General features: G+C 52.4%; 1 protein-coding gene and 1 long non-coding RNA gene across 2 annotated transcripts in view; both read left to right on the top strand.

The window, feature by feature from the left end:
- The window catches only part of LOC128946684 (zinc finger protein 883-like), a 126,939-nt gene extending 110,841 nt beyond the window's left edge, over nucleotides 1-16,098 (top strand). The window contains exons 7-8 of the mRNA XM_054290620.1: nucleotides 6,816-7,733; nucleotides 15,690-16,098. Coding sequence (XP_054146595.1) covers nucleotides 6,816-7,582 — 767 coding nt within the window. The 3' untranslated portion in view covers nucleotides 7,583-7,733; nucleotides 15,690-16,098. The remainder of the gene's footprint in view (nucleotides 1-6,815; nucleotides 7,734-15,689) is intronic.
- LOC128946671 (uncharacterized) lies at nucleotides 4,781-6,639 on the top strand. Its single transcript, XR_008483985.1, has 3 exons — nucleotides 4,781-4,810; nucleotides 6,357-6,422; nucleotides 6,576-6,639. It is a non-coding gene; the product is annotated as an uncharacterized LOC128946671 (long non-coding RNA).
- Nucleotides 16,099-25,614: the final 9,516 nt, after the last annotated feature.

Raw genomic sequence — 25,614 nt, 5'->3', positions numbered from 1 at the left:
CCTGGCCGCTGCCAGCCCTTGGGGCTCCTCTCGGCACATCCGCCAGGGGGGAACGCACACAGGGCAGGGGGATCCCAGCAGTGGCAGCACTGGGACTGGTTTCTACTGGGAGTGACTGGGATGACACTGAAGGTGACTGGAATCATACTGGGATTGACTGGGAGTGGCTGTGAGCAACTGGAATCATGCTGAAAGCAACTGGGGGGAAGTGGGAGTGACTGGGAGCATGCTGGGGCTGACTGGGATATACTGGGAGAGGGTGGCAGTCACAAGGATCATACTGGAGGCTCCTGGGGTTATGCTGCATTGACAGGGAGCAACTGGGATCACACTGGGGGCCACTGGCATCAGACTGGGAGTGACTGGAGTTAGACCGCAAGATACTGGGATCATACTGAGACTGACTGGGATCATACTGGGAGTAGCTACAATTGGACTGGGATTGTAGGGGGTGTGATTGGTCCCTGTCTGGGGGGTGCTGGGACCTGCCAGGCGCATGCTGGGAGCCGACTGCGCAGCCACTGGGAGGAACTGGGAGCAACTGGGAATGGCAGGATGCAGCTGCAGCAGCGGCAGCTCCCCGGTGGCCCCGTGCCGGTGCCGCTCGTGGTGCCGGCTCTGGCTGTGCCGAGATCCCGCTGGAAAGGGATCCCAGCCAGGGACCCCATGGACACCAACCGGGGGAACCCCGGGCCGGGCTCCGACAGCGCCACAGGCAGGGAACGCAGGGACAGGAGAACGGGGGAGACACCGAGATTTGGGGGCTGGGAGGGCACGGGGAAACCAAAGGGGGAACCAAAGGGAGAGCTGGGAGAGCAGGAAACGGGGTTTGGGGGTTCCAGGACTGAGAAAAGGGGAGGCTGCGGTGGGCAGAGGGGGGACGGGCTGGGCTAAGGGAGTTCCTGCATGCAGGAAAGGGAGCTCCAAGGGTCCCCAGTGTCCCCATTCCCAGCAAAAGGTGGGAAAAGCCAGGATGGCTGGGAATAGGGGTCCCGGGTGTCCTCGGTGTGGAGCAGGGGCTGGGGAATGGGAAAGGCAGGAATAGGGGTCCAGGGGGTCTCTGGGGGAAGGAAAAGAGGGCTATGGGGGCTGGGAGAGGCGGGATGGCCGGGAAGGGGGTGCGGGGTGGATCCCATACATGGGAATGGGGGTTCAGGGGTTGTTCGTGCCGGATAAGGGGGTGCAGGGTGGATCCCCTAACCGGGAATGGGAGTGCGGGGGGATCCCGGCGCCCACGAATGGGGGTTCAGGGGCCCCCCGGTGCTCCGGGATGGGCGATCAGAGAGTCCCGGTGCCGGGGGTCCCCCTCAGCTCTCGCCGCAACCCCGGGGCCCCAGCAGCGCCCCCAGCCCCAGCGCTGGAGCCATCGCGCTGCTCCTCCTCACTCCCAGTGTGATCCCAGTACGGTCCCAGTAGAACTCAGTCACCCGGGAGCTGCTCCCAGGATGATCCCAGTACAGCCCAGTCACTCCCACTGCTGCCATCCCCCCCCACCCCTCGCTCCGTTCCGACCTGTCCCGGCTCCATCCCCGCTCCTCCCGCCGGCTGCGAGGCCTCCGGGACCGGGGGAGGAGGAGGAGGCAGGGAGGAAGAGGCGGAGCGGCAGCAGGAAGCGGCGAGAGCAGAGCGCGGCCGGAATCGGGCGGCTCCGGCGCTGCCTGAACTCCGGACCCCGGGAGCATCGCCCCCCATCCCGCAGGTGCCCGGGGAGGTTCCCCCCTGGCCCAGCTGCTGGGGGTCACGCTTGGACTGGGGGTGCCCTGTCCACTCGTTGCCCGCCCTCCCCAGGCTGCTGGGAGACCCAGTTGGCTCCCAGCATGGGCCTGGTAGCTCCCAGTAATCCCCAGTCAGGGTCCAATCACACCCACTCTAACCCCAGTATGATTGTAGCCACTCCCAGTATGATCCCAGTCACTGCCAGTCTGATACCAGTGTGATCCCAGTTGCCCCCTGTCAATGCCAGCATGACCCCAGGAGCCTCCAGTGTGATCCCAGTGACTCTGTCTCTCCCAGTATATCCCAGTCACCCCCCGCATGCTCCCAGTCACTCCCACTTTCTACCAGTTGCTTTCAGCACAATTCCAGTTGCTCACAGCCACTCCAAGTCAATCCCAGCATGATTCCAGTCTCTGTCACTGTGATCCCAGTCTAACCCAGCATGGACCCTGCTGCTCTCACTGTGATTCAAGTTTGATCCCATTTGCCCCCGAGTTCCAATTGTTCCCAGTTCCTCCCATTATGATCCCAGTTAACCTGAGATTAGTCCCAGTCCCTCCCAACAGGGTCTCAGTCATGCCCAGTTGCCCTGAGCATTGTCCCAGTTGCCCCCAGCAAGATCCCAGCTGTTCCCAGTGTGGTTCCAGTCCCCCCCAGTATGGTTACAGGCATTCCCAGTACATCCCAGTTACCCCAGTACAGTTCTAGTTACCTCAGAATGATCCCAGTCTTTCCCAGTAAATCCCAGTTGCCCTAGTTATAGTCTCAATCTTCTCAGCATGGTTCCAGAACCTTCTAGACGATCCCAATTTCTCCCAATATATGCCCATTTTCCTCTCAACATGGGCCCAGTAGCTCCCAGTAAGCCCCAGTCAGGTTCCATTCATGCCCAGTATAATCCCAGTATGACTGTAGCCACTCGAGTATGATTCCAGTCACTTGCAGTCTAATCCCAGTTGCTCCCAGTCACTCCCAGTCTGATGCCAGTGCCCCCAGTGTCATCCCAGTTGCTCCCAGCATGGGCCCAGCTGTTCCCAGTGTGCTTCCATCACTCCCCTGTGGTTACAGACACTCCCAGTATGGTCCCATTTGAATACAGTTGTCCCTGCTCTAGTCTGAATCACTCCCCATATGATCTCAGTCCCTCCCAGCATGGTCCCACTCACTCCCAGTTGCTCCCAATGTGGTCCCAGTTCTCCCCAGCATGGTCCCAGTTGTTCCCAGTGTGATTCCAGTCATTCCAGTATGGTTACAGACACTCCCAGTATATCCCAGTTGTCCCCAGCATGTCTGTAGTCATTTCCAGGCACTGCCAGTGGCCCCAGTAAGGTGTCAGTTCTCTCAGTATGATCCCCCAGTCATAGCCAGTATATCCCAGTTGCCTCCAGCAGGCATCCAGTCCTTCCCAGTTCCTCCAGTTTGCTTGCAGCATCATCCCAGTTTCTCTCAGTTGTTCCCAGTAGCCCAAACTGTGATCCCAGTCACTCACTTTCAACCCCAATATGATCCCAGTAAGCTCCAGTTTGATCCCCGTCACATGCCAGCCCTCCAAGTGTGGTCCCAGTATAATCCCACTTGCTTCCAATGTCTCCCAGTATGGTCCCAGCTGCCTCCAGCATGGTTCCAGTTGCTTTCTAGATCAACCCAGTCAGTCCCAGTATGATGCCATTTGCTGCCAGCGTGCTCCCAGTTGGTCCAAGTCAGGCCCAGTATAGGGGATGATGTGCAGGGTGTGTTCCCAGTTGCTCTCAGATACTCGCAGTATTAGCCCAGTCCCTCCTAGTATGATCCCAAGATGAGCCCAGTGTGCTCCCAGTCCCTGCCAGTATGAACCAGTTGTGCTCCACATGGTTTCAGTTGCTCTTTTTCACACTTGCTTTCCTTCCAGTCACTCCCAGTATATCCCAGTTTACCCCATTCCCTCCAGCATCTTTATAGTTCCTTCCAGTATGATCCCATTTGCTCCCAAGCAATTCCAGTCAGCCTCAGTGTAGGGGCACTCACTGCCAGTATGATCCCAGTCACCTCCAGCATGATCCTAGTTCATCCCAGTATAAGTCCAGCAGTTTCCAATCACTTCCAATGTGCACCCAGTCACTCCCAATTTCTGCCAGTTGCTCCTAGCATCTTTCCAGTTGCTCACAGGTGCTCCCAGTCACCCTCAGTATAATCCCAGTCACTCCCAGTTTATCCCATTTGCCCCTAACATGGTCTAAATTGCTCCCCACGGGCTCCTGCTCACTCCCAGTATGATCCCAGTATGATCCCAGTATAATATCAACACAAACCCAGTACAGTCCCTGCATGATACCAGTGTGATGTCAGTACAAAGCCAGTACACTCCCAGTCACTCCCAGTACGATCCCAGTGCAGCCCAGTCCCTGGCAGTGCTGCCACTGCTCGGATCCCCCAGCCCTGTGTGTGTTCCCCCCTGGCGGATGTGCCGAGAGGAGCCCCAAGGGCTGGCAGCGGCCAGGCAGGGTCCCCAGCAAGGCCCAGTTTGGATGTGCAGCCCCCAGTTTGCCCAGTTTGCCTCTCCTTTGGCCCGGGCCGGGTTCCCCCCGCCCACAACAGCTGGGAGCAGCCGAGAGCCCCGCGCTGCCCATCCCAACCTGTCCCGGCTCCATCCCCGCTCCTGCCACGGGCTGCGAGGGCTGCGGGAACGGGGCACCGAGGGTGTGGCTGCTGCTGGGGGAGGAGGAGGAGGGAGGGAAGGGCAGGGATGAAGGGGGAGGAGGAGCAGGGGTTGGGGGGGAAGAGGAGGAGGAGAAGGGATGGAAGGGGCGGGATGGAAGAGACGAAGTAGGTGGGGATAGGACAGACGAGAAGGAGGAGGAGGAGGAGGGGGGATGGAAGAGGAGGAGCGGGAGGAGAAAGAGGAGGGAAGGAGGCGGGTTTAGGGGGAAGAAGGAGCGGAAGGAGGGATGGAGGAGGAGAAGGAGGTGGGGATAAGACAGAGGAGGAGCGGGAGGAAGAGGAGGGACATAGGCGGATCAAGGCTGAGCAGACGGAGCCGCGCTCCAGCCCTGCCTGAATTCGCAGCCCCCCCCCCCCCCCCCCCCCCCGTGGGATCATCGCCCCCCACATCGCGCAGGTGAGCCGGGAGGGGGATCCCGGCCCGGATATCCCGGGGGGGTCGGTCGGTTGGGTTTTTGGGGAGATGTTTGGAGAATGAAGCAGTCCAAGGCTGAGCGGAAAAGGCCCCTCGGGGGGACATCGGGGGTGGCGGTGGCGGTTGCCGGCAGAGGCAGCCTGGAGGAGCAGAGCCCTGTGTCCCCCAGGAGCCCAAAGTGGGGAGCCCAGAGAGGGGGGAGCGCCGCCATTGGCGGGATCCTCAAGAGCCTGGAGAGGGGCAGGGGGGACTCCTTGGAGCCGCTGCAGCCCCGAGCAGAGAATGAGGGGAGAAGGGAGCTCAGGAGCCCGGTACCCCCGTGTAAGGGATGGTCCCAAGTTTCCCTCATTTGCCTCTCGACCCTCGCAAGGACAGAGACCCAGACCCTGAAATTCTTGACTGCAGTTCTGGCCTGGCTGAGGTGGATGCTTGCCAAGTGATTGTTTGCAGCTGTGCTTGCTGTGCCCAGGCTGCCCTGTTTGGCGCAGGGCCTGGCAATGAGCGGCTTGCTCTGTGCGCTTACAGCTGCTTCACGATCCCCGCTCACCACAACAGCCCATGAATTTCCCTCCTCTCGGCCAGATGTCACTGGCGTTAACTTTGCTGATTCCCCACGGAAGATCCTTTTCTGCCTCACGAGTGCTGACAAGGACGGGGATTGAAGCCCCCTCCCAATGACTGAGACCGTTAAAATTCTCTCCCGGGGGCGCTGGGCTGACTGGAGCGGGATGTCTGCTAAGTGCTGCCTGCAGGTGTGTTCGCTGGACCAAGACTGGTTTCCCATGGCAACCAGTCCTGAAACAATGGGCCCCGCTCACTGCTGGGGCTGGTTTGTCCTGTTTGGAACTGGACTCTCTGGACTTGTTCCCAACTTTTTCTCCCCTGTCCTGTACCTGTTCCCTCGACTATAAAAGACCCCTGAGTTAACCAAAGACTTTGAGATTCTTCCCAACATGACCAGACAGATCTATTGGCCAGACCATGAGGATTTTGTCTCTCCATTGGTAACTATTCCTCCCACTCTTTCTCTCTCTCTCTCTCTCCTTTACTTCCTTTCTAATACTTTTATCACATTTGCTGTGGGCACTCAATAAAAGGTGCATTTGTTCTGGATGATACTGAAAGTCCCCCTACTCTGTATCTTTTGTACTCTGAGATGGGTAAAAGGAACCATCACAAGTCCCGCTTCTACCAGTGGATCGTGACACCCCGGCATCCTGAAATAGGGAGAGCAAAGAGGGGGGAGCTTTTGGCACTGCTGGGACTGCCAGCAGCCTGGGCAGGGTGGGCACCAAGGGGAAGGCAGACACCTAATACAAGCGTGACCCCAGTAGCTGCAACAGGGGGGAACCCCCTAACAACAAAGGGGAGGGACCAGGGATGGCGAACTCCTGGGAGGCTTTTTCAGGGCTGAATCTTGGTGTTTGGGAGGTTTTTCTGGAGCCCAGGTGGCTAGAATTGTAGAGATGGACTTGGGCAGAGGAATCTTCAAACTCAACATGCTCATCCCTTGTTTTCCCCAAACCAGGATTTCCCATTGCCGACCCCAAGGAAGCTTTGAGGAAGAGGAAGATGCCCAGGGACACTGAGGCAGGTGAGGAGGAAGTCAGTGCCCCTTTCCCCTCTGTGCTGCTCCATCTCCCAGCCCAGCACAGCCCCGGCTGCAGCACAGCCCTGGGGAGATCTCCTTGCCCTTGCCTGTGGCACGGAGGCAAATCCCATCCTGTCCTTGTCCTTCCTCCCCCAGAGCAGGAGCTGAGCATGGAGAGCAGGGAGGACAAATGCCTGTGGCAGAACCTGGTGGAAGAGGCCGTTTTGAGCGGCTCCACGGCACAGGAAGGCAACGGGGAGGAAAAGCCCTGGAGATGCCGCACGAGGAGGGGCTGCAAACGCAGCTGGCAGGGATCTGAGGGGGAAAGAGCCAGCTAGGGCCGGGAAGGTGGCCGGAGAGGGAGCCAGAGCTCGGATCTGGTGCTGCATGAGCAGCTCCATGATGGGGAGAAGCCCCACACGTGCTTGGAGTGTGGGAAGGGCTTCAGGTGGAACTCTGAGCTGAACAGGCACCAGAGGACCCACACTGGGGAGAGGCCCTATGAGTGTGGGGAATGTGGGAAGAGTTTCAGCCGGAGCTCCCACCTGATCGTGCACCAGAGGATCCACACGGCGGAGAGACCCTACAAATGCAAGGAGTGTGGGAAGAGTTTCAGCCATAACTCCAGCCTAATCAACCACCTCGTGATCCACACTGGGGAACGGCACTATGAGTGTGGGGTGTGTGGACAGAGCTTCAGCCTGAGGTGCAACCTGATCAAGCACCAGATGATCCACACAGGGGAGAGGCACTACGAGTGTTCTGAGTGTGGGAAGCGGTTTCAGACCAGCTCCAATCTCCTCCGGCACTATCAGACTCACACAGAGGAGAGGCCCTTCCGCTGCCCCGAGTGTGGGAAGGGATTCCAGTGCAACTCCCACCTCATCAGACACCAGCACATCCACACTGGGGAGAGGCCCTACGAGTGTGATAAATGCAGGAAGAGGTTTCAGACCAGCTCCAATCTCTTCCGCCACTATCGGATTCACACAGAGGAGAGGCCATTCCAATGCCCCGACTGCGGGAAGAGATTCAAGCACAACTCCATCCTTGTCACCCACCGGCGCATCCACACTGGGGAGAGGCCCTACGAATGTCCCCAGTGTGGGAAGAGCTTCTCACAGAGCTCTAACTTGACCCAACATCAATGGAGGCACCACTAAGGGAAGCCCTGCGAGTGCCGCCAGTGCAGGAAGAACTTCGTGCGCTGCTCCAGCTCCATCCCCCACTGGAGGAGGCACTTTGGGTACAGCCCTGGTCACTCACATTCCCTGTGATCCATGTTGGGAAAACACCGGGCTGCTTCTACTTTTGGTTTGTGTGGGATCTCAGTCTCTCAGAACTGGGGTGCAGGGTGAACAAGACCCCCCCTGGGGGGCTCGGGAGTCCTGGAGTGCTGCCAGAAATGTCTGGTGGCTGGACTTTGATCCCACATGGGAGATGACATCAGTATGAGGACGGGAGGATTTCACTGGGGTGAATGGTGAAGGAACAAGTTAATTGGAGTGTGAGATACAGGGTTTAAGATCCCTGTACAGGGGGGTCTAGAGAGGCAAGATGGAGGGATTGGGGCGTGCCCTTCTCCTTCTTCTTCTTCCTCTAGGCCTCCATCTTCTGTGGTGATGTTGGCACTCCGGGATTGGACCTTACTAGGGGAACACTGGTTAATATGGGTAGAGGGTATTGGAGAAAAATGATAAATATTGTATACGTAACTCCGGGTATAAAGATAGGTGACCGCCCCAGGGGCTTTCAGTGTGTGCCCATGGCTGACTGCTGAGCAGAACTCTGTCAGGCCAAGAGAAAATCTTTTAGATAAGCAATTAATAAACACCAAGACCAAGAACAAATCTGAAGCTTCCTCTCGTCCTTTCGAACCCAGGGGCCCAAGGCCATCTTTGGGCTTTTCCCCAGACCATCTAAACAGCCCAGAAATCCAACAATTGGCGTCCGCTGTGCGGGCTATCTCCCACCAAACCTTTCGGGGGGGGGAAAGCCCTGAAGAGCTGAAGAGCCAAGAGAACAGCACTGATAACTCCAGAGGAGGGAAGCCTGAAGAAAGAAAGAAGAAAAAGAAAAAACCGGCCGGGAGAAGCTGCAAAAATCAGCAGTCACTGAGAAACTCCATCTCTCAGCTTCTGCTGAAGACAGCTCGTAGCAGAGCGGCCTGGACTGGGACCAGAAAGGCGCCTCTGATCCATCCCTCGTGATCTGCTGGACGGAGAACAAGGGCCTCCAGACCACGCTGACGACAGATTCGGTAAGAAGGCCAAAATAAAATCATGGGGGCAACACTCTCCCAAGAACAACGGGAAATCTTATCCACCTTACAAAGTGTAGCAGAATTATATACAGAAGGGATCCCAAAGAAAGAATTAAAACAGCTGTTATTATGGGCAAGGCTCAATTATCCACTTGCAGTAACATATCTGTTGTTCGAAGTGGGGTTTTGGCAAGAGATTAATAGGCATTTATATATTTTAGCAACAAAAAAAGATGAGACAGCGTTAAAGCTACTCTCGCCGGCAAGAATCATGTTACAAGGTATTTCAGTGCAGTCTAAAAGACTGGAAAAGCAGCGAGAAGCTGCGGTACCCTCAGAGAAGGGGGCGGAGCGGCAGAGCTCCGGGAAAAAAATTGCTCTGGCTTTGAAAGGCCAGGGGGAAAGGGCTCTCGAAAAAAGAGAGCAGGAAAAAATATTAAAACCCCCGATCAAAAAATGCAACAAACCCCAAGGGCGTCCTGAAACTCCAGAGAGTGTGGAGGAGTCAGGAGCAGAAGGGGGGGAGCAGGAAGATAAGGGATCGGGGGGGGGGCCTGTTCACGGTGAAAGCAGCGACGCGGCGGCGGCGGCGGACGCGAGCAGCGCGGGTGAGGATGAGGAGACGCGCGCGGAGGGCGAAACTCGCAAAAACCGGGGTGTAGACTCACACGCGAATGCGGAAGGCGGGCTGAGGGAAAATTTGCAGCCTCAGAGGGCCGCCGCGGCGGGACGCAGGAGGCGCGCGGTTGTGACGTCAGAGCCGGTGCGACGGTCAGCTCGAATCGCGGGTAGAGCCGGGGTGCCGGCGGGAGAGGCGAACACAACGTCAGAGGAGGAGGGGTTGGGTTCTGGGACAGACCGAGGGGCGGGGACCTCGGAGGTGAGACAGGGGGGAGACGATGATGACGTCACCTTGGGGGACACCGGAAGTAGCTCAGAGAGTACGCACGCGCAGAGAGTAAGACGCGGGCGGGGGCCCGAGCCCGGTCCCCTGTGACGTCGCGGGTGAGGAGGGGCCGTGTTAGGGATTCTACGTCCCGGGGCTCCACACCATCTCCAGATCTGGCGCCTTTGGTCCCGAGCCTCGGAGTCTCAGTTCCTTCCCTTCATGGGAGACGCCGAGCAGGAAGAGGAAGTGGGGCAGTCGAGATTGCACCGTCATCCGAGCCAGGGAGGCCGGTGACAGCGCCACCTAGTGGCAGGAGGGCAGAAGTGCACGACATGCCGGGTCGGCTCGGCGGAGCCACAGCGCCATCTCGTGGCGAGACTGCAACAATGCAGCAATTTTTTCCAACAATATATAAAAAGAAAAGCACCTCGAAGAAAACAATGTTAACACGACAAAGGGATTATCCATCCACTTCGGGATTTCATGAAGATGATGAAAGCTCAGATGAAGAACAGCTACAAGGGGAAGATGTCATAAGGATCACAGCATCGGAAGGTGTCCCAACATGGATGCTATCAGCAGCAGAAGCAGCAAAAAGCTTCTTGCATTCATTCGATACAGTAAAGAAGAAATATCAACAGGATCCTCGAGTTTCCTTTTCGGATTTAGGAGCAAGGCCAAAAACCTCAAGGCGAAAAATGAGACACTACGAATCACCGATGACATCTACAACACCATTATTCATGCAAATCCCAATGGAGTCTGATGAAGAGGGGTTTCAAGAGCCGGTGAAGACAATGGATTGGAGGCAAATCAGAGAAGCATTGGAAAAGGAAAAGCATTTATTCCCGGGATCAGGGGATTTGACAATGCCAGTGACATATGATGCCCAGGGACAGAATCCAAGGTGGGAAAGGATGGGTCATGAGACACTCAAAGACTTAGGGAAGGCAGCTCAGACTTTTGGGCTGAACTCACAATACTTCAAACAGCTATTAAGAGGGACATTCTCTATGTATGATCTCACACCATATGACATTCGAAGTATTGTGGCAATGATCCTCACTGACACACAGAGTCTTGTCTGGGAAAAAAGGTGGAGAAAATATCTTGCTGAGTTGCGGAACAGATACCAAGGTGGGCCGAATGCGAACCTCACAGAAGGGCAATTAGCAGGGGATCCTCCAGATAACAATCCAGGGGAACAAGCAGCGCGGCTTCCACGGAGAGTGTTAAGCGACATCAAAGAAGCAGCGCGATTGGCAATCATGCAAATTACGCCGACAGGAGCTCCAGATGTCCCGTTCTCTTGCATCAGGCAAGGTCCCACAGAGCCATTCATGTCATTCATCGACCGACTCACGCAAGCCGTGGATCGACAGGTGACAACAGAAGAAGTGAAGAGGCCTCTCTTGGAAAATTTAGCTTTCGGCAATGCCAACCCGGATTGTCAACGGGTGATTAGCACCATGCCAGGACGGCCATCCTTGGCAGAGATGGTGGAGGCATGCAGCAAGGTGGGGACGCCTCAGCACGTCGCAGCGATTGTAAAGGATGAATTAAAAGAGGAATGGGAGAAACAGCTAAGGGGACGCTCAGAAGGGCAATCTGAGGACAAGACATTGGAGAAGATGTTCGAGAAATTACTTCATCAACAGGACGAAAATATCAACAAAGTTCTTGCGGCAATGCAGAAAAGAAACAGACCCCAAGGAGGACAGTGCTACGGATGTGGGGAATCTGGGCACATGAAAAGGAATTGCCCACGGACACATATACCAACGCCAGTCCAGAGAGCGGAAAGACCAATTTGCGCACGGTGCGGAAGAGGAAGACACTCTGTGAAAGAATGTTATTCCCGGACAGATGTGGAAGGAAATCCGTTGCCGCATCCGGGAAACGGGAAATTGAGCGCGGGAAATCCCCGGCGCGCTCCGACACAAATACTGGCGGTGTCACAAGAACAGACAGGGCAGTCATCAGTGAGCGACAAGCAGATGCCCTCAGCAAAACCCTCAGTCGATTCCACAGTGACCCAGACCTCCTCGCACCAGGGGCACAGTGTGCATTGGCAGCTTCAAAACTAGTATGCTTTCTAGATGAAAGTCATGCGGAGATACCAACAGGTATCTGCGGGGACTCATACAAGAAACAAGATTTTTTGATAGTTGGACAAGATAAGTGCAGTATTCTTGGGCTCATTGTCTATCCGACAGTTGTCTCAGCAGACAAAAATACAGAGTTAACAGTTCTGGCAAGAGCGCTTCGTCCACCATTGACTGTACCGGAAAATACTGTGGTTGCGAGAGCCTTTGCATTGCCACCACACGCAGTTGGAGAGGTCATGTCAATCTTCGACGAAGAAGGTCTCCCTATGAAAGAGCATGTTGAAGTACATACAACATGGGTGAAGCACATAGGTCGAGACCGACCCACGCTCACATGCCAATTGACATGTGGGGACAGGACAATATCGATCAGAGGTATGCTCGACACAGGGGCGGATGTAACAGTAATATCGTACATCTTTTGGCCACGCAATTGGAGCTTGGTCGCGCCATTGGGCTCTCTCTCAGGCATCGGGGGAGCATCTCTGTGTCTGCAAAGTGAGAATTCCGTCGTTGTCACGGGACCAGGAGATAAGACGGCGATCATTCGTCCTTTTGTCGTTCAAAAGCCGATCACAGTCTGGGGTCGGGACCTTTTGGCACAATGGGGCGCGAAGATCGAAATGGGTTTTTAATAGGGGTCACTGCAGCACTCGCCACACTGAAGTTGACATGGAAAACAGATGATCCAGTTTGGGTGGATCAGTGGCCCCTTGAGCGGAAAAAATTGAGTGCTTTGAAAGACCTGGTCCAAGAACAATTGCAGAAGGGACACATCAAGCCAACAGACAGCCCTTGGAATTCTCCGGTGTTTGTCATCAAGAAAAAGCTGTCGGGCAAGTGGAGGTTGTTACACGACCTCAGGAAGATCAACGAAGTCATAGAAGACATGGGGCCACTTCAGTTGGGACTTCCATCTGTCTCGATGATTCCCAGAGATTGGCAGCTTGTGGTCATTGACCTCAAGGATTGCTTTTTCAGTATCCCACTCCATCCAGATGATGCTCCGAGATTTGCCTTTTCAGTCCCGAGTATCAACAGGGAAACGCCTCTGCAGCGGTACCATTGGGTCTGCCTTCCACAAGGCCTGAAAAATTCTCCGACGATCTGTCAATGGTACGTGGCGCGAGCTTTGGCACCAGCACGAAAGAAATTTCCGAAGGCGAAGATCATTCATTACATGGATGATTTGCTCATCGCAGCATCAACACGACAGGAGCTGCCAGAAGCTCGTGACTGTGTGATCGCAGAGGTGCAAAAGGCAGGTCTGGAAATCAGCATTTCAAAGATTCAAGAGGTTGCACCTTGGAAATATCTGGGGTGGAAAATCTCAGAGAAAACAATAAAGCCTCAAAAGGTGGAGATCAGCACAAAGGTCAACAATTTGCATGATTTGCAACAGCTTTTGGGAGAAATCAACTGGATGAGACCGGTTTTGGGAATCACAAATAGTGACATTCCAGCACTGCTTGATCTCTTGAGAGGAGACACAGACATTCGTTCTCCCAGGACACTCACACCAGAAGCAAGAAAAGAGTTGGAGAAAATCTCGGACGCGATACAGAAAAGGCAGGCACATCGATTTGTTCCATCGTTGCCTTTTCAGTTGGCAGTGCTGGGGAAGAAAACGCAGTTCCATGGTTTGATCTTCCAATGGGATGAATCACAAAAGGACTCTTTCATAATCATAGAGTGGATTTTCCTACCGCACAGGCCCGCGAAAACGATTCTCACAGATCTGGAGATGGCAGCACAAATCATCATAAAGGCGAGAACAAGGCTGCTGACAATGGCAGGAAGAGAATTCTCAGTCATCAGGTTACCTCTGAAACGAGACTACTTCGATTGGGCAATGCAACAGTCGAAAGACCTGTTAATCGCATTGTTAGCGTTCCCAGGAGCTTGCACAATCCACTTTCCCCAACACAGAATACTGCAATCGCAAATATGCTATAGAGCAAAACCACAGATAAGTGAAGAACCTTTGGACGGGATCACCGTGTTCACGGATGGCTCGGGGAAGACACACAAGTCAGTGATCACGTGGAGAGACTCAACGACAGGGGATTGGGAATCAGACGTGAGGATGGTTCAGGGCTCTCCACAAATTGTGGAGTTAGCAGCCGTTGTCCGAGCATTTCAGTTGTTCAAACAGCCTCTCAATCTGGTGACAGATTCCGCATATGTTGCGGGTGTGGTCAAGAGATTGGAGGGTTCGCTCTTGAAAGAAGTCAGTAATGAGGTTTTATACTCATACCTGACAAGCTTGAAAACACTGCTAGAGAGCAGGGAAAGGGAGTATTTTATCACACACATTAGAGCGCACACAACACTTCCAGGGTTTTTAGCGGAAGGGAATGCTCGGGCGGACAGGTTGACAATGCCCATTTTGCAAACACTGCCGGACATTTTTGAGCAGGCAAGGTTAAGTCATGCGTTCTTTCATCAGAATGCGCAAGCACTGATGGAGTCCTTTCGTCTCACAAAGAGTCAGGCGAGGGAGATCATTAGTGCTTGTCCAGACTGTCAGCTTGTGCAGCCACCTTCTTCTACCGGGGCCATCAATCCGCGGGGGCTGCAAAGTCTTCAGTTGTGGCAAGCTGATGTCACAAAATACCCATCTTTTGGGAAGCTCAAAAATGTTCATGTTTCTGTAGATACATTCTCAAGTGCAGTCTTTGCTTCAGCACATGCTGGAGAAACAGCCGACCATGCTTGCCGACACTTTCTGCAGGCATTTGCAGCATTAGGTGTGCCTCAGGAGATAAAAACAGATAATGGTCCAACATACACAGGCAGGGTGCTTGACAGATTCCTGAAAAGATGGGGTGTCAGACACACGTTTGGTATTCCGCATTCACCCACAGGTCAGGCAATCATTGAGAGAACACATCACACCCTAAAATCCCTTCTGGACAGACAGAGAAGGGGTGAGCCAGAGGCAACACCTCACATGAAATTAAATAAGGCACTGTATGTGCTGAATTTCCTAAATAGCTCATCCTCGGAACCTGATCCACCGATCGTGAGACATTTTCTAAACAACACACAGGCAAAGCTAAGGGAAAATCCTTTAGTTTTGATCAGGAACCCAGAGACCGGACAAATAGAGGGTCCTTTCAGACTAATCACTTGGGGAAAGGGTTTCGCTTGTATCTCCACAGATCGAGGTCTGAAGTGGGTGTCAGCGCGGCACGTGAAGCCATTCCGAACGCGAGAACACGAGAATGCTGATCCGAGAAACAAAGAGACAAGTACTCAGACAGAAGTCGAGACTCAGGCTGCGAAAAACGACCCAGAAGAGAAATGAAAAGAAACTAAGGACTTTGGGGGGCTTTCACATAAAAGCAAAAAAAAGGTCTTTTGGTGCAAACAGAAGGGGGAGATGTGGGATCTCAGTCTCTCAGAACTGGGGTGCAGGGTGAACAAGACCCCCCCTGGGGGGCTCGGGAGTCCTGGAGTGCTGCCAGAAATGTCTGGTGGCTGGACTTTGATCCCACATGGGAGATGACATCAGTATGAGGACGGGAGGATTTCACTGGGGTGAATGGTGAAGGAACAAGTTAATTGGAGTGTGAGATACAGGGTTTAAGATCCCTGTACAGGGGGGTCTAGAGAGGCAAGATGGAGGGATTGGGGCGTGCCCTTCTCCTTCTTCTTCTTCCTCTAGGCCTCCATCTTCTGTGGTGATGTTGGCACTCCGGGATTGGACCTTACTAGGGGAACACTGGTTAATATGGGTAGAGGGTATTGGAGAAAAATGATAAATATTGTATACGTAACTCCGGGTATAAAGATAGGTGACCGCCCCAGGGGCTTTCAGTGTGTGCCCATGGCTGACTGCTGAGCAGAACTCTGTCAGGCCAAGAGAAAATCTTTTAGATAAGCAATTAATAAACACCAAGACCAAGAACAAATCTGAAGCTTCCTCTCGTCCTTTCGAACCCGGGGGCCCCAGGCCATCTTTGGGCTTTTCCCCAGACCATCTAAACAGCCGAGAAATCCAACAGGTTTGGCTTAAATTTTCTTCTGCTTCATCTTCATCTCTTCAAAACCACCAAAACAGGGTTAAATGAAATAAATTGATCAAAGATGTCTAAAGTCCCAAAATTTCAGAGTTTTTTAAAGGGGAATTGATGGTTTGGGGACAATATTCTGGAGGATTTGTGGGTTCTGGGGGGATTTTGCGCAGTATTCTCCATCTCTTTGCACTCCAAAAGCCAAGAGTGTCACCTCAAAACAACTGAATCCCACTGAAAACTACTGAATTTTAATTCATACAGTCCCAATCCCACTTCAAAATGCCTTGTTGGCACTTCAAAAAAACTCAATCCCACAGCAGACTCACTTGATTTCACAGATGCCAGGTTGAGATGGGGTTGGAAGGCGATTGGGAGAAGTGGGATCCCAATTTGGAGCGGTGGGGATGGGGATTGTGTGGGACTGGGTGGGTGGGATGTATCTGATATTAAATAAACCTTTCAGGGTTACTGATTTCTGTCCCGTTCATTTTCAGTCGCTTGCAGTTCTGTTTGCAGAGTGCCACCTTCTCAGCTGATTGTGTTTGTGTCCCCTGTTCTCTCCTGCCTCTCTTTGCCTGCTCTGTTTCTCTCTCAGTGTCTCCCTTGAGCAAGGGCAGCTGCCACCAAAGACCCTGCCCTGATTTAGTTCCCAGTGCAGGAGCTACAACAGCCATGGGTGAAGTTCTGAAGGTTGGCAGTGAAATGTCACTGTAGGATCTTGCTCCACTTGGCTTTCAGCCCCTTCTTAAGAGCTTTGCATTCAAGGGCAGGAACATCTTTTCCTGGCTGGGAACTGGAATTCCAGACCCTTGGGGTGTGTGCCGTGCAGGACCATACAGACTGGGATCATACAGACTGGGATCCCACAGACTGGGACTGCGCAGACTGGGACCATATGGATCAGGACCATACAAACTGGGATCATGTGGACTGGGATCCCACAGACTGGGTCTGCATGGACTGGGACCATGTGGATCAGGACCATACAGACTGGGATCATACAAACTGGGATCATATGGACTGGGATGGCTGCACTGGACAATGCAAATCGAGGCGGTCCCAGCCCTGCCCAGGGCTTCCTGCCAGTCACTCCCAGTCCCACCTGAGGGCACAGCCAAAGCTCTGGAGAGAATGTGGATGTCCTGGAGTGATCCAGGTACAGGTCCTTGTACCAGTCTTGGAGCAATCCTGGAGTGATCCTGTTCCTGGTGCTGACCTTGGTCTCAGTCTCAGTCCCAGAGCACCCCCAGTACCGGTCTCAGTTCACCCACTCAATGCCATGTTCCCCAGCCCAGGTTTTGATAAGGCCATTCTTGAAATGGGTCCTGTTGTCTGACACAGGTCTCTCAGGGTTGCTATGTCTCAAAAGGACTTGCTTTTCAAGGCCCAGGATGGTGTTCCAGGCAGTGCTGTGATGCACTGGGTAGGTCTCCATCCATCCACCATGATCAGCACATAGCGCTTGCCCTGGCGTGTGTGGGGCAGTGTGATGGAGTCAATCTGCCAGGCCTCTCCATACTTGTACTTGGACCACCGCCCACCGTACCACAGGGGCTTCACTTCCTTGGCCTGCTTGATGGCAGCACACGTCTCAGTCATGCATAACCTGAGCAATACTGTCCATGGTTAGATCCACCCCTCGGTCTTGTGCCCACTTATAGGTGGCATCTCTGCCCTGATGGCCTGAGGCATTATGGGCCCATCGAGCTAGGAATAACTCTCACTTCTGTTCCCAATCTAGGTCTATCTTTGACACCCTTATCTTTGCAGCCTGATCTACCTGCTTGTTGTTTCGATGTTCCTCATTAGCTCTACTCTTGGGGACATGGGCACCTTCATGGCGGACCTTCACAGGCAGTTTCCCTACCCTGGTAACAATGTCTTTCCACTCATCAGCAGCCCAGACTGGGTTTCCTCTATGCTGCCAGTTGGCCTCTTTCCACTTCTCTAGCCATCCCCATAGAGCACTGGCTACCATCCAAGAATCAGTGTAGAGGTAGAGCTTTGGCCATTTCTCTCAGCAATGTCCAGGGCCAGCTGAACAGCTTTGAGTTCCACAAGTTGGCTTGATCCGCCTTCTCCTTCAGTGGCCTCTGCCACCTGTCATGTGGGGCTCCATACGGCTGCTTTCCACTTCTTCATTCCCACAATGCGGCACGAACCATCAGTAAAGAGAGCGTATCGTGTATCTTCTGCTGGCAGTTGGTTGTATGGTGGAGCTTCTTCAGCCCGTGTCACTTCTTGTTCCCCTTCATCAGCAAGACCAAAGTTTTCACCTTCTGGACAGTTTGCAATTATTTCCAGAATCCCAGGCCCATTCAGGTTTCCAACACGGGCGTGCTGGGTGATAACAGCAATCCATTTGCTCCATGTAGCACTGGTGGCATGGTGCGTAGAGGGAGCTTTTGCTTTGAACATCCACCCCAGCACCAGTAGTTTGGGTGCCAGGAGGAGTTGTGCTTCAGTGCCTATTACCTCTGAGGCAGCCTGGACTCCTTCATAGGCAGCTAAGACTTCCTTCTCTGTTGGAGTATAGTTGGCTTCGGACCCTCTGTATCTTCGACTCCAAAATCTCAGTGGTCAGCCTCGAGTCTCCCCAGTCTCTTCTGCAAAAGGACCCAGGACAAGCCATGGTTCCCGGCTTGAGAGAACAGCACCTTCTTCACCTCTGGTATTGTCCTGACTGGGCCAAGGGCTACTGCATGAGCAATCTCCTGCTTGATCTGGGCAAAGGCTTGTTGCTGCTCAGGGCCCCACTGGAAAGTGTTCTTCTTGCGGGTTACCAGGTAGAGAGGCTCACGATCTGACTGTACTCAGGAATGTGCATTCTCCAAAAGGCTATGGCACCTAGGAAGGCTTGTGTCTCCTTATTGGCGGGTGGAGACGTTGCTGTGATCTTCTTAAAGACATCTGTAGGAATCTGATGCCGTCCATCTTGCCACTTCACTCCTAGGAACTGAATCTCATGAGCTGGTCCCTTTACTTTGCTCTTCTTGGTGGCGAAGCCAGCTTTTAGGAGAATCTGGATGATTTTCTCCCCTTTCTCAAACACTTCTGCAGCCGTGTGCCCCCACACAATGATGTCATCAATATACTGCAGATGTTCTGGAGCCTTACCCTTTTCCAGTGCAGCCTGGACCAGTCCATGGCAGATGGTGGGGATGTGCTTCCACCCCTGGGGCAGTCGGTTCCAGGTATACTGCACTCCCCTCCAGGTGAAAGCAAACTGAGGCCTGCATTCTGCTGCCAGAGGAGTGGAGAAAAATGCATTGGCAATGTCTATAGTGGCAAAGCACTTCGCTGCCTTGGACTCAAGCTTGTACTGGAGCTCTAATATGTCTGGCACAGCAGCACTCTGGTGGAGTCACTTCATTCAATGCACGATAGTCCACAGTCAATCTCCATTCTCATTCAGATTTTCACACAGGCCAGATGGGGCTGTTGAAGGGTGAGTGGGTTTGGCTGACCACCCCTTGGCTCTCCAGCTCTCAGATCATCTTATGGACGGGGATCACAGCATCTCGAGTGGTTCTATACTGTTGTTGATGCGCTGTGGAAGTGGCAATTGGCACCTGTTGCTCTTCTCCCATCAGGCATCCTGCTGCAGATGGATTCTCAGACAGCCCAGGCAAGGTGTTCAATTGATGGATGCCCTCTGTCTCTACAGCTGCTATCCCAAATGGCCACCTGAGTCCTTTTGGGTCTTTGAAATAGCCGCTTCGAAGGTAGTCTATGCCCAAAATACATGAAGCCTCTGGGCCAGTCACGATAAGATGTTTCTGCCACTCATTTCCAGTCAGGCTCACCTCAGCTTCCACCAAAGTGAAATCCTGGGATCCCCCTGTCACACCAGCAATAGAAACAGACTCTGTCCCCACATATCTCGACGGAATTAATGTACATTGAGCACCAGTATCAACCAAAGCTTTGTATTCTTGTGGTTCTGATGTGCCAGGCCAACGAATCCACACAGCCCAGAAAACACGGTTTTCCCTAGCCTCTACCTGGCTAGAGGCAGGGCCCCTCTAAGCCTGGTTATCCTTCTTTCCCTGGGCATATGTCTTGGATGTTCCTTCAAGGGTATCAGACATGTCATCATCATCATCATACCTGGCAGTTCGGCTACGGGCAACTGGAGCTGCTTTCCTTTTGGTAGAACTCCCTCTCTGAGCCCTGTCTTCCTTCAATTCACGCACCCGTTGTGCCAGAGCAGCAGTAGATTTTCCATGCCATCTCCTCATGTTTTCTCCACAATAACGCAGGTAGAACCATAGCTCAGCTCGTGGGGTGTACCTTCTCTCGCCATCTGGGGAATGTCTGCCTTGGATACCAGAACCTCTGATCTGCACTGCTGAGATTTGGAGAAGGTCTTCTTTAATCTCCTCTGTGAGCTTCTTATGATTCTCCTCTATCTTGTCCTCTAATTTCTGCAGACATGTTCCTACCGCTGCAATTCTGGAATGTGTTGGGCCATGTACAGCATCTGCGTATGCTCGGAGCTTCCTTGCCATGTCAAGCACAGTCTCATCCCTCTCATCCCTCTTCATTATGGCTAAGGCAGAAGGATATTCGTGTGTCCCAAGTCGTACCAGTTTTTGCCACATCACAGACGTGCATGGTACCAAGTCTGGGTTCCTAGTTGCTACATGATCTGAGAAGATAATCTCTGCCACTGCCATTTCTCTCAGGCGTTGGATACCTTGCTCTATGGTCTTCCACTGCGTTTGTTGCATATAAAGATCATCTGCACACAGGTATCTTTTGCAACACTTTCCAAGACCCGTGCCCAGAGGCTGTGTGGATTAGCCCCCCTCATCATTCCTTGGTCAATGACAGGATCCTGTGACAGGGATCCCAAATACCTGGCTTCAGTGCCATCCAGAATTGTAGCCTCGCCTGCAGCATCCCAGAGACGGACTAACCAACTAATTACGGATTCATCAGGTCGTCGAGTGTAATCCTTCTGTAGGCCACGAAGGTCCTTCAGTGAAAAGGACTCAATATTTGCTTCTGATCTTGCACCTGCTGCTTTGACTCCTGATTTTATGTCAGCAGGCATTGAGGTTCCTTCTCCTGCATCATCATCATCATCCACTGGTTGATTAGTCTTGTCCGTGCATTTCCCACTTCTAATACTGGTAGCAACAGCCATTGTTTCAGCTGCTGGCTTAGGCTCACTGTCTGGTCTGCCTGGTGGCTTCGAGCCTGGGGTGTTGGCTGCTGTCTGAGTGATTGGGATACCTGATTTATCTCCCTGCCCCCCTGCCTCTGTCTGCTGCCCTAGAGTATCTAGCAGTGTGCGATAAGCATATGCCAGGGCCCAGCTCACTGCAATGATCTTTTTCTCCTTAGGCTCATCCTGGTACTTCTTTTTCAGATATTTGCCCACCTCAGCTGGGTTCTGAATTTGTTCATGGGGAAAGTCCCAGACTATAGAGTCAGAGAATTCCTTCAGGATTTGGCCCCATATCCTCCCATTTCCCACACCACTCAGGATTTTCCATGCCTGGGTCTATTCCTGGATCAGGGGTCTCATCAGCCCCTCTAGAAATCTCAGCCCTCATTCTAGAGAAGCTGCAGGCTGTATAGAGGAAGGTTACCAGATTAAATACCAGAAAGATGATCTCTTTAACATTCTGGGGAAACTGAACATTCTTCAGTAGTGATGCAACCAATTCATAGGAGAAGAAGGAAAGCAAAGGCTAAAAAGCCTCATCCCTTGCTCCTCCTCTAACAAACTGGCTGCATAACCATATCCATGAACCATTCATACCTGGAGCAGACCCCAGCATCTTTATAAGCTTCTTGCAAATCATTGCCACCAAGCCCGGAAGGATAGCTATTCTGGTCACTGCCCCTCTGCTGTAAAAACTACGTATTAGGGACAATACTAAAGCTATTTCCGGATAAGAAAATAAACCTAGGGACCATAGAGGTATTGAGATCTCAAAAACCCCTAGGGACCAGAAATGCATGCAAGCCTTCACCCCAACAGACATTATGAATTCAGAAAGCATAGCTATTAACTCCTTTATACAACACAGAGTAATGGCAGCCCAAATGCACTCAAAACAGGGTTTTTTGCATTCTCTCTCGAGTCGCACGTTGGGCACCAAATTTTGTCCTGTTTTTGGGCAAATTTGGGAGAGAATCTCCAAAGGGGCCCCTCCAGTAAGCAAACCCACACAGCCCCTCCCCCCAACCGGTTTGGGAAGAATTCCTCGGAGACAAGTGGAAAGAACCTGTTTATTTAACAAGCACAGCACCCCCCAGCACACAAAATGAACAATACCGGATGACACCACTCTGGAAAAAGATGGCAAATTCAGAAAGTCTCTCTTGGGGGTGGTCGCTCTGTTATTAGTCCCTCCAGTGCTGGGGCAGCTGCTGCAGGCCATAAGGTGCAAACTCTCGGTGTTCCCAGGTTCCAGTCCGGAGCAGGTTCAAGGTGGTCGAGAAAAGGAGAGAAGAAACAGTCCAGGAAAAATTTGGACTGTTTAGCTAAACTAACTAATGAGCAGAAGCCAAAAGCAAGCAGAAGCGAAGTGAAGCAGAAGCAAGAGCAAGAGAAAGCGAAAAGCAAAAGCAAAAAAGCAAAAGTAGCCCTCTGTGTCCCGCCAGGCTGATAAGAAAAACCCAAACAAAACTTGCACTATTCAGAGCCAGTCTTAAAGGCACAGAACATAATATCCAACATAAACAGAACACATGAATGGGGATGCAAGCATCATAACGTCACCCTAGGACATCATCCCACAAAAGACCACCCCTGTACCCCTGTCCTAGTGGTCAAGGGGCACCCCTGAGCCCGCCTACTTCGTTCCACTTCTTAAACCTAAGTCCCGCCTGGCTTTGGGGCTCGGCACCCCGGCTCCAGCACCTTTCATCAGAGCTGCACCAATTTTTCCTCCCCCATCGGCACCCTCAGACTTCCCAAAAAAAAACCCTGTTGGAATTTCACCAGAGCCTCCTGAGACCTCTCTGTTTGGCTGTGTCGGCTTGAAACATCCAGGGCTGTGAGTGAGCGTGACCCTGGCTGGACCCCTCCATGGCAACAGGCGCTGAGGAGGGGGCCTGCTGGCACCCACCAAGTTTTGGGACCCCCGGCAGCTAGCTGGACCCCAAAAAACCCACAGATGGACTCTCTTTTTCCACCTGCTCTCAACCATAACTTTTCAAATAACAATTCCAGCTGTTCCCCTCTTAGAAAACCCACCAGAGCCTCATCCAAAGACTGTGCCAATCTATGAAGTCTTCGCACTTGAATACTTGGAGTGAGCACCACCAACTTGATGATGCCTAAATCACCGTCTTTAAAACTCGAATACAAGATGGCATCACATGTACTTGGAGGGAGATGAAGCCATTCCTTGACTGCCTTTTGAATCAACAGGTCAAGGGAATTGAGAAGGCCCACGTTCACCTCAGTATGGTCAGCCAGATATACCAGTCTCTGGAGGGTATAAGTCCTGAGTATATTGACCCTCTGAAGAGATTTGAGGGGTGAACTCCCAATCCGATGGAGCCAGTCCACAAGTTTCTCTGATAAACCCGAATCTGCAAAGCCAGTCCAGGGGTCAATCCATGTGCCAAAATATTTTTCTGAGCTCCCTGGGTCAATCTTATTAAGGGGGGAACCATTTATCTTCCATGGGAGACAATCATTGATAGTATATGAGTCCCTTGTTGGCTTGATGCAAAAGCCATGACATTTTTCCCCCTGAGTCTGGAGACCAGTAAGTTCACAGAAGGTCTCCAAAATTTTGATATTACGACACGTGCCATCCCAGGAATCACTCAGCAGCACTAAATCATCTGCAAATGCCATAGCTGTTATTTCATGTTGGAACCCCTGACCCTCACTTTCAAGCTTGCATAGAAGGGGGTCCATCGCCAGATTGAACAGCAAAGGTGACATAGGGTCGCCTTGTTTGACACCACACCGAATGTAAATGGCATCTCTCCTCTCCTTTTCAATGGAAATGTACGTTTGGATATTCCAATACATTTCCCTAACCAGCTGAAGCATATGGGGATCAACCCTTCTCTGGATCAGACCCTCAAGTACATGCTGATGACCAGCGGTGTCAAAGGCCTTGGTGATGTTCATGAACACCACCCCCAGATGTCGATGCTCCCGCTTTGAGTTCTTAACCACAAGTTTTAACAACTTGGGGTTCTCAGCACAACCCGATGCGCAAATAAAGCCCCATTGCCGGGGGTTAATGGGACGTGCTCTGGTCAGACTCACCGTAGCAATCCTGGAGAACAGCTTAATCACCATAGAACCAATAGTGATAGGCCTCCAGTTATTGGTATCACCAAGTTGATCCAAATCGGAAGACTTGGGTATCAAGACTGTCCGGCAGTCCCACAGTGCGTCTGGGATAGTATCAGTAAAAAGCCAGAGGCTGAAGATCTCAGTCAACAGGGAAAACTTAGGGCCCTTTTTAATAAGATGACCCAAAGTAATCCCATCTGGCCCAGAAGCAGAGGTTTTACACATTTCACTCATGTTTTTCTCAATCTCTTTTTCAGTAATGAGGGCCACAAATAAGGTGTTATCAACCTCCACATGCAGAGGAAAATTCACCAGGCCCCCAAACTCAACAGCTGTATCCCATCTCCACTTAAAGTGAGCATGGACCACACCAGGTGGTATTTGGCATTGCAAGGCTTCTGTGCTGCCCAGAATAGTACATGCCAGACACCTCCTATGCAACTTGTACAGCATCTGAAATCGAAGAAATTTCCCTCTCCTAATCTCTCTCTTTCACATCCAGTTCATTGTTGCTTTGGATGCACCCTGACCATGGGATGTCTGCATTTTCCGACCACTGGCTGTTTTCATATTCTGGCCAGGCCCACCCAGGGTACCACGATACTCTTTGAAAACATCGTTCACCATCCCTTGCAGATGTTGCCCATCTAAAACTTTCATTAAGGCCTCCCGATACCTGGTGAATCTGCCAGCCAATAATCCCGATTGAATGGCTTCATGGTATTGGACCTTCAATGGCCCCTCCTTTGGTGATTTAGCAGACCTGGGACGATGTTCAATCACCATCTCACCTTCTGGCCCAGCCTGACCTTTCATGGAAGGATCTCTCCCCAGAAGGCGCCTTTTATCACTGGTCTGCTTTGCCCTTTTAGATGGAATATGCCTTGCAATAAGTTGGTTAGTATTCTGACTACTGGCAAACTTCTCCACCAATTGTACCAGGAGAGCCTCCTCCTCATCAGTCCATACTCTTTTGTGGGCCCCTCTGGCTGATGACTCTTTGGGATGGGCGACAACAATCCATTCCAAATTCCTCACAAGGGGATGCATTATCCTCTTGTGCTGTCCCAGGCCGATCTTAGTGGCAAAACCACATTGGCATACCTCACAGACCCATTTGCCAGTTGCAGCCACACAGAGCATCCCTTTACAACGTGGGGCGTGACAGGCAATACTGTGGTAGTTAAGATTTTGTTCACTACACTTAGAGGACATAAAGATGACCTTCTTTTGCCCCTGGGCCCTCTTTAGATTGTCAGTCAGCCCCAACATCCTAGTAAACCAGGTCGCACAACAAGGACAGGATGGCTTTCTCTCAGGGATGGACACGACAGGAGTTCTTATCGTTGCTCCGTCATCACTGGACCTGGGAAGAGCCTCAGGTGTTCTTGACTCTTCTGTGCCTCTGTCTGAACACTCAGAATCATCTTGAGCCAAACCCGATGGGGAGATCTCCTAAGGCTCAGGGAATTTTGCTAAGCCCTCCCATGCGACTCCCAGATGTATTCCACAACCCCTTGTAATTGTGGAGTTAACAAACTCCAAACATACTAGATTATATCCCTCTTCCGTGGGCACAGAGGGTATATAGATGGAATCTTGGCATCTTTGACACTTAGATCTAGTGGGTCA

Source organism: Melozone crissalis, unplaced genomic scaffold, assembly GCF_028551555.1.
Source record: "Melozone crissalis strain CALT ecotype California unplaced genomic scaffold, PUWL_Pcris_2 ptg000082l_1, whole genome shotgun sequence".
Lineage (NCBI taxonomy): Eukaryota > Metazoa > Chordata > Aves > Passeriformes > Passerellidae > Melozone > Melozone crissalis.
This window is presented reverse-complemented; position numbering and strand designations above follow the sequence as displayed.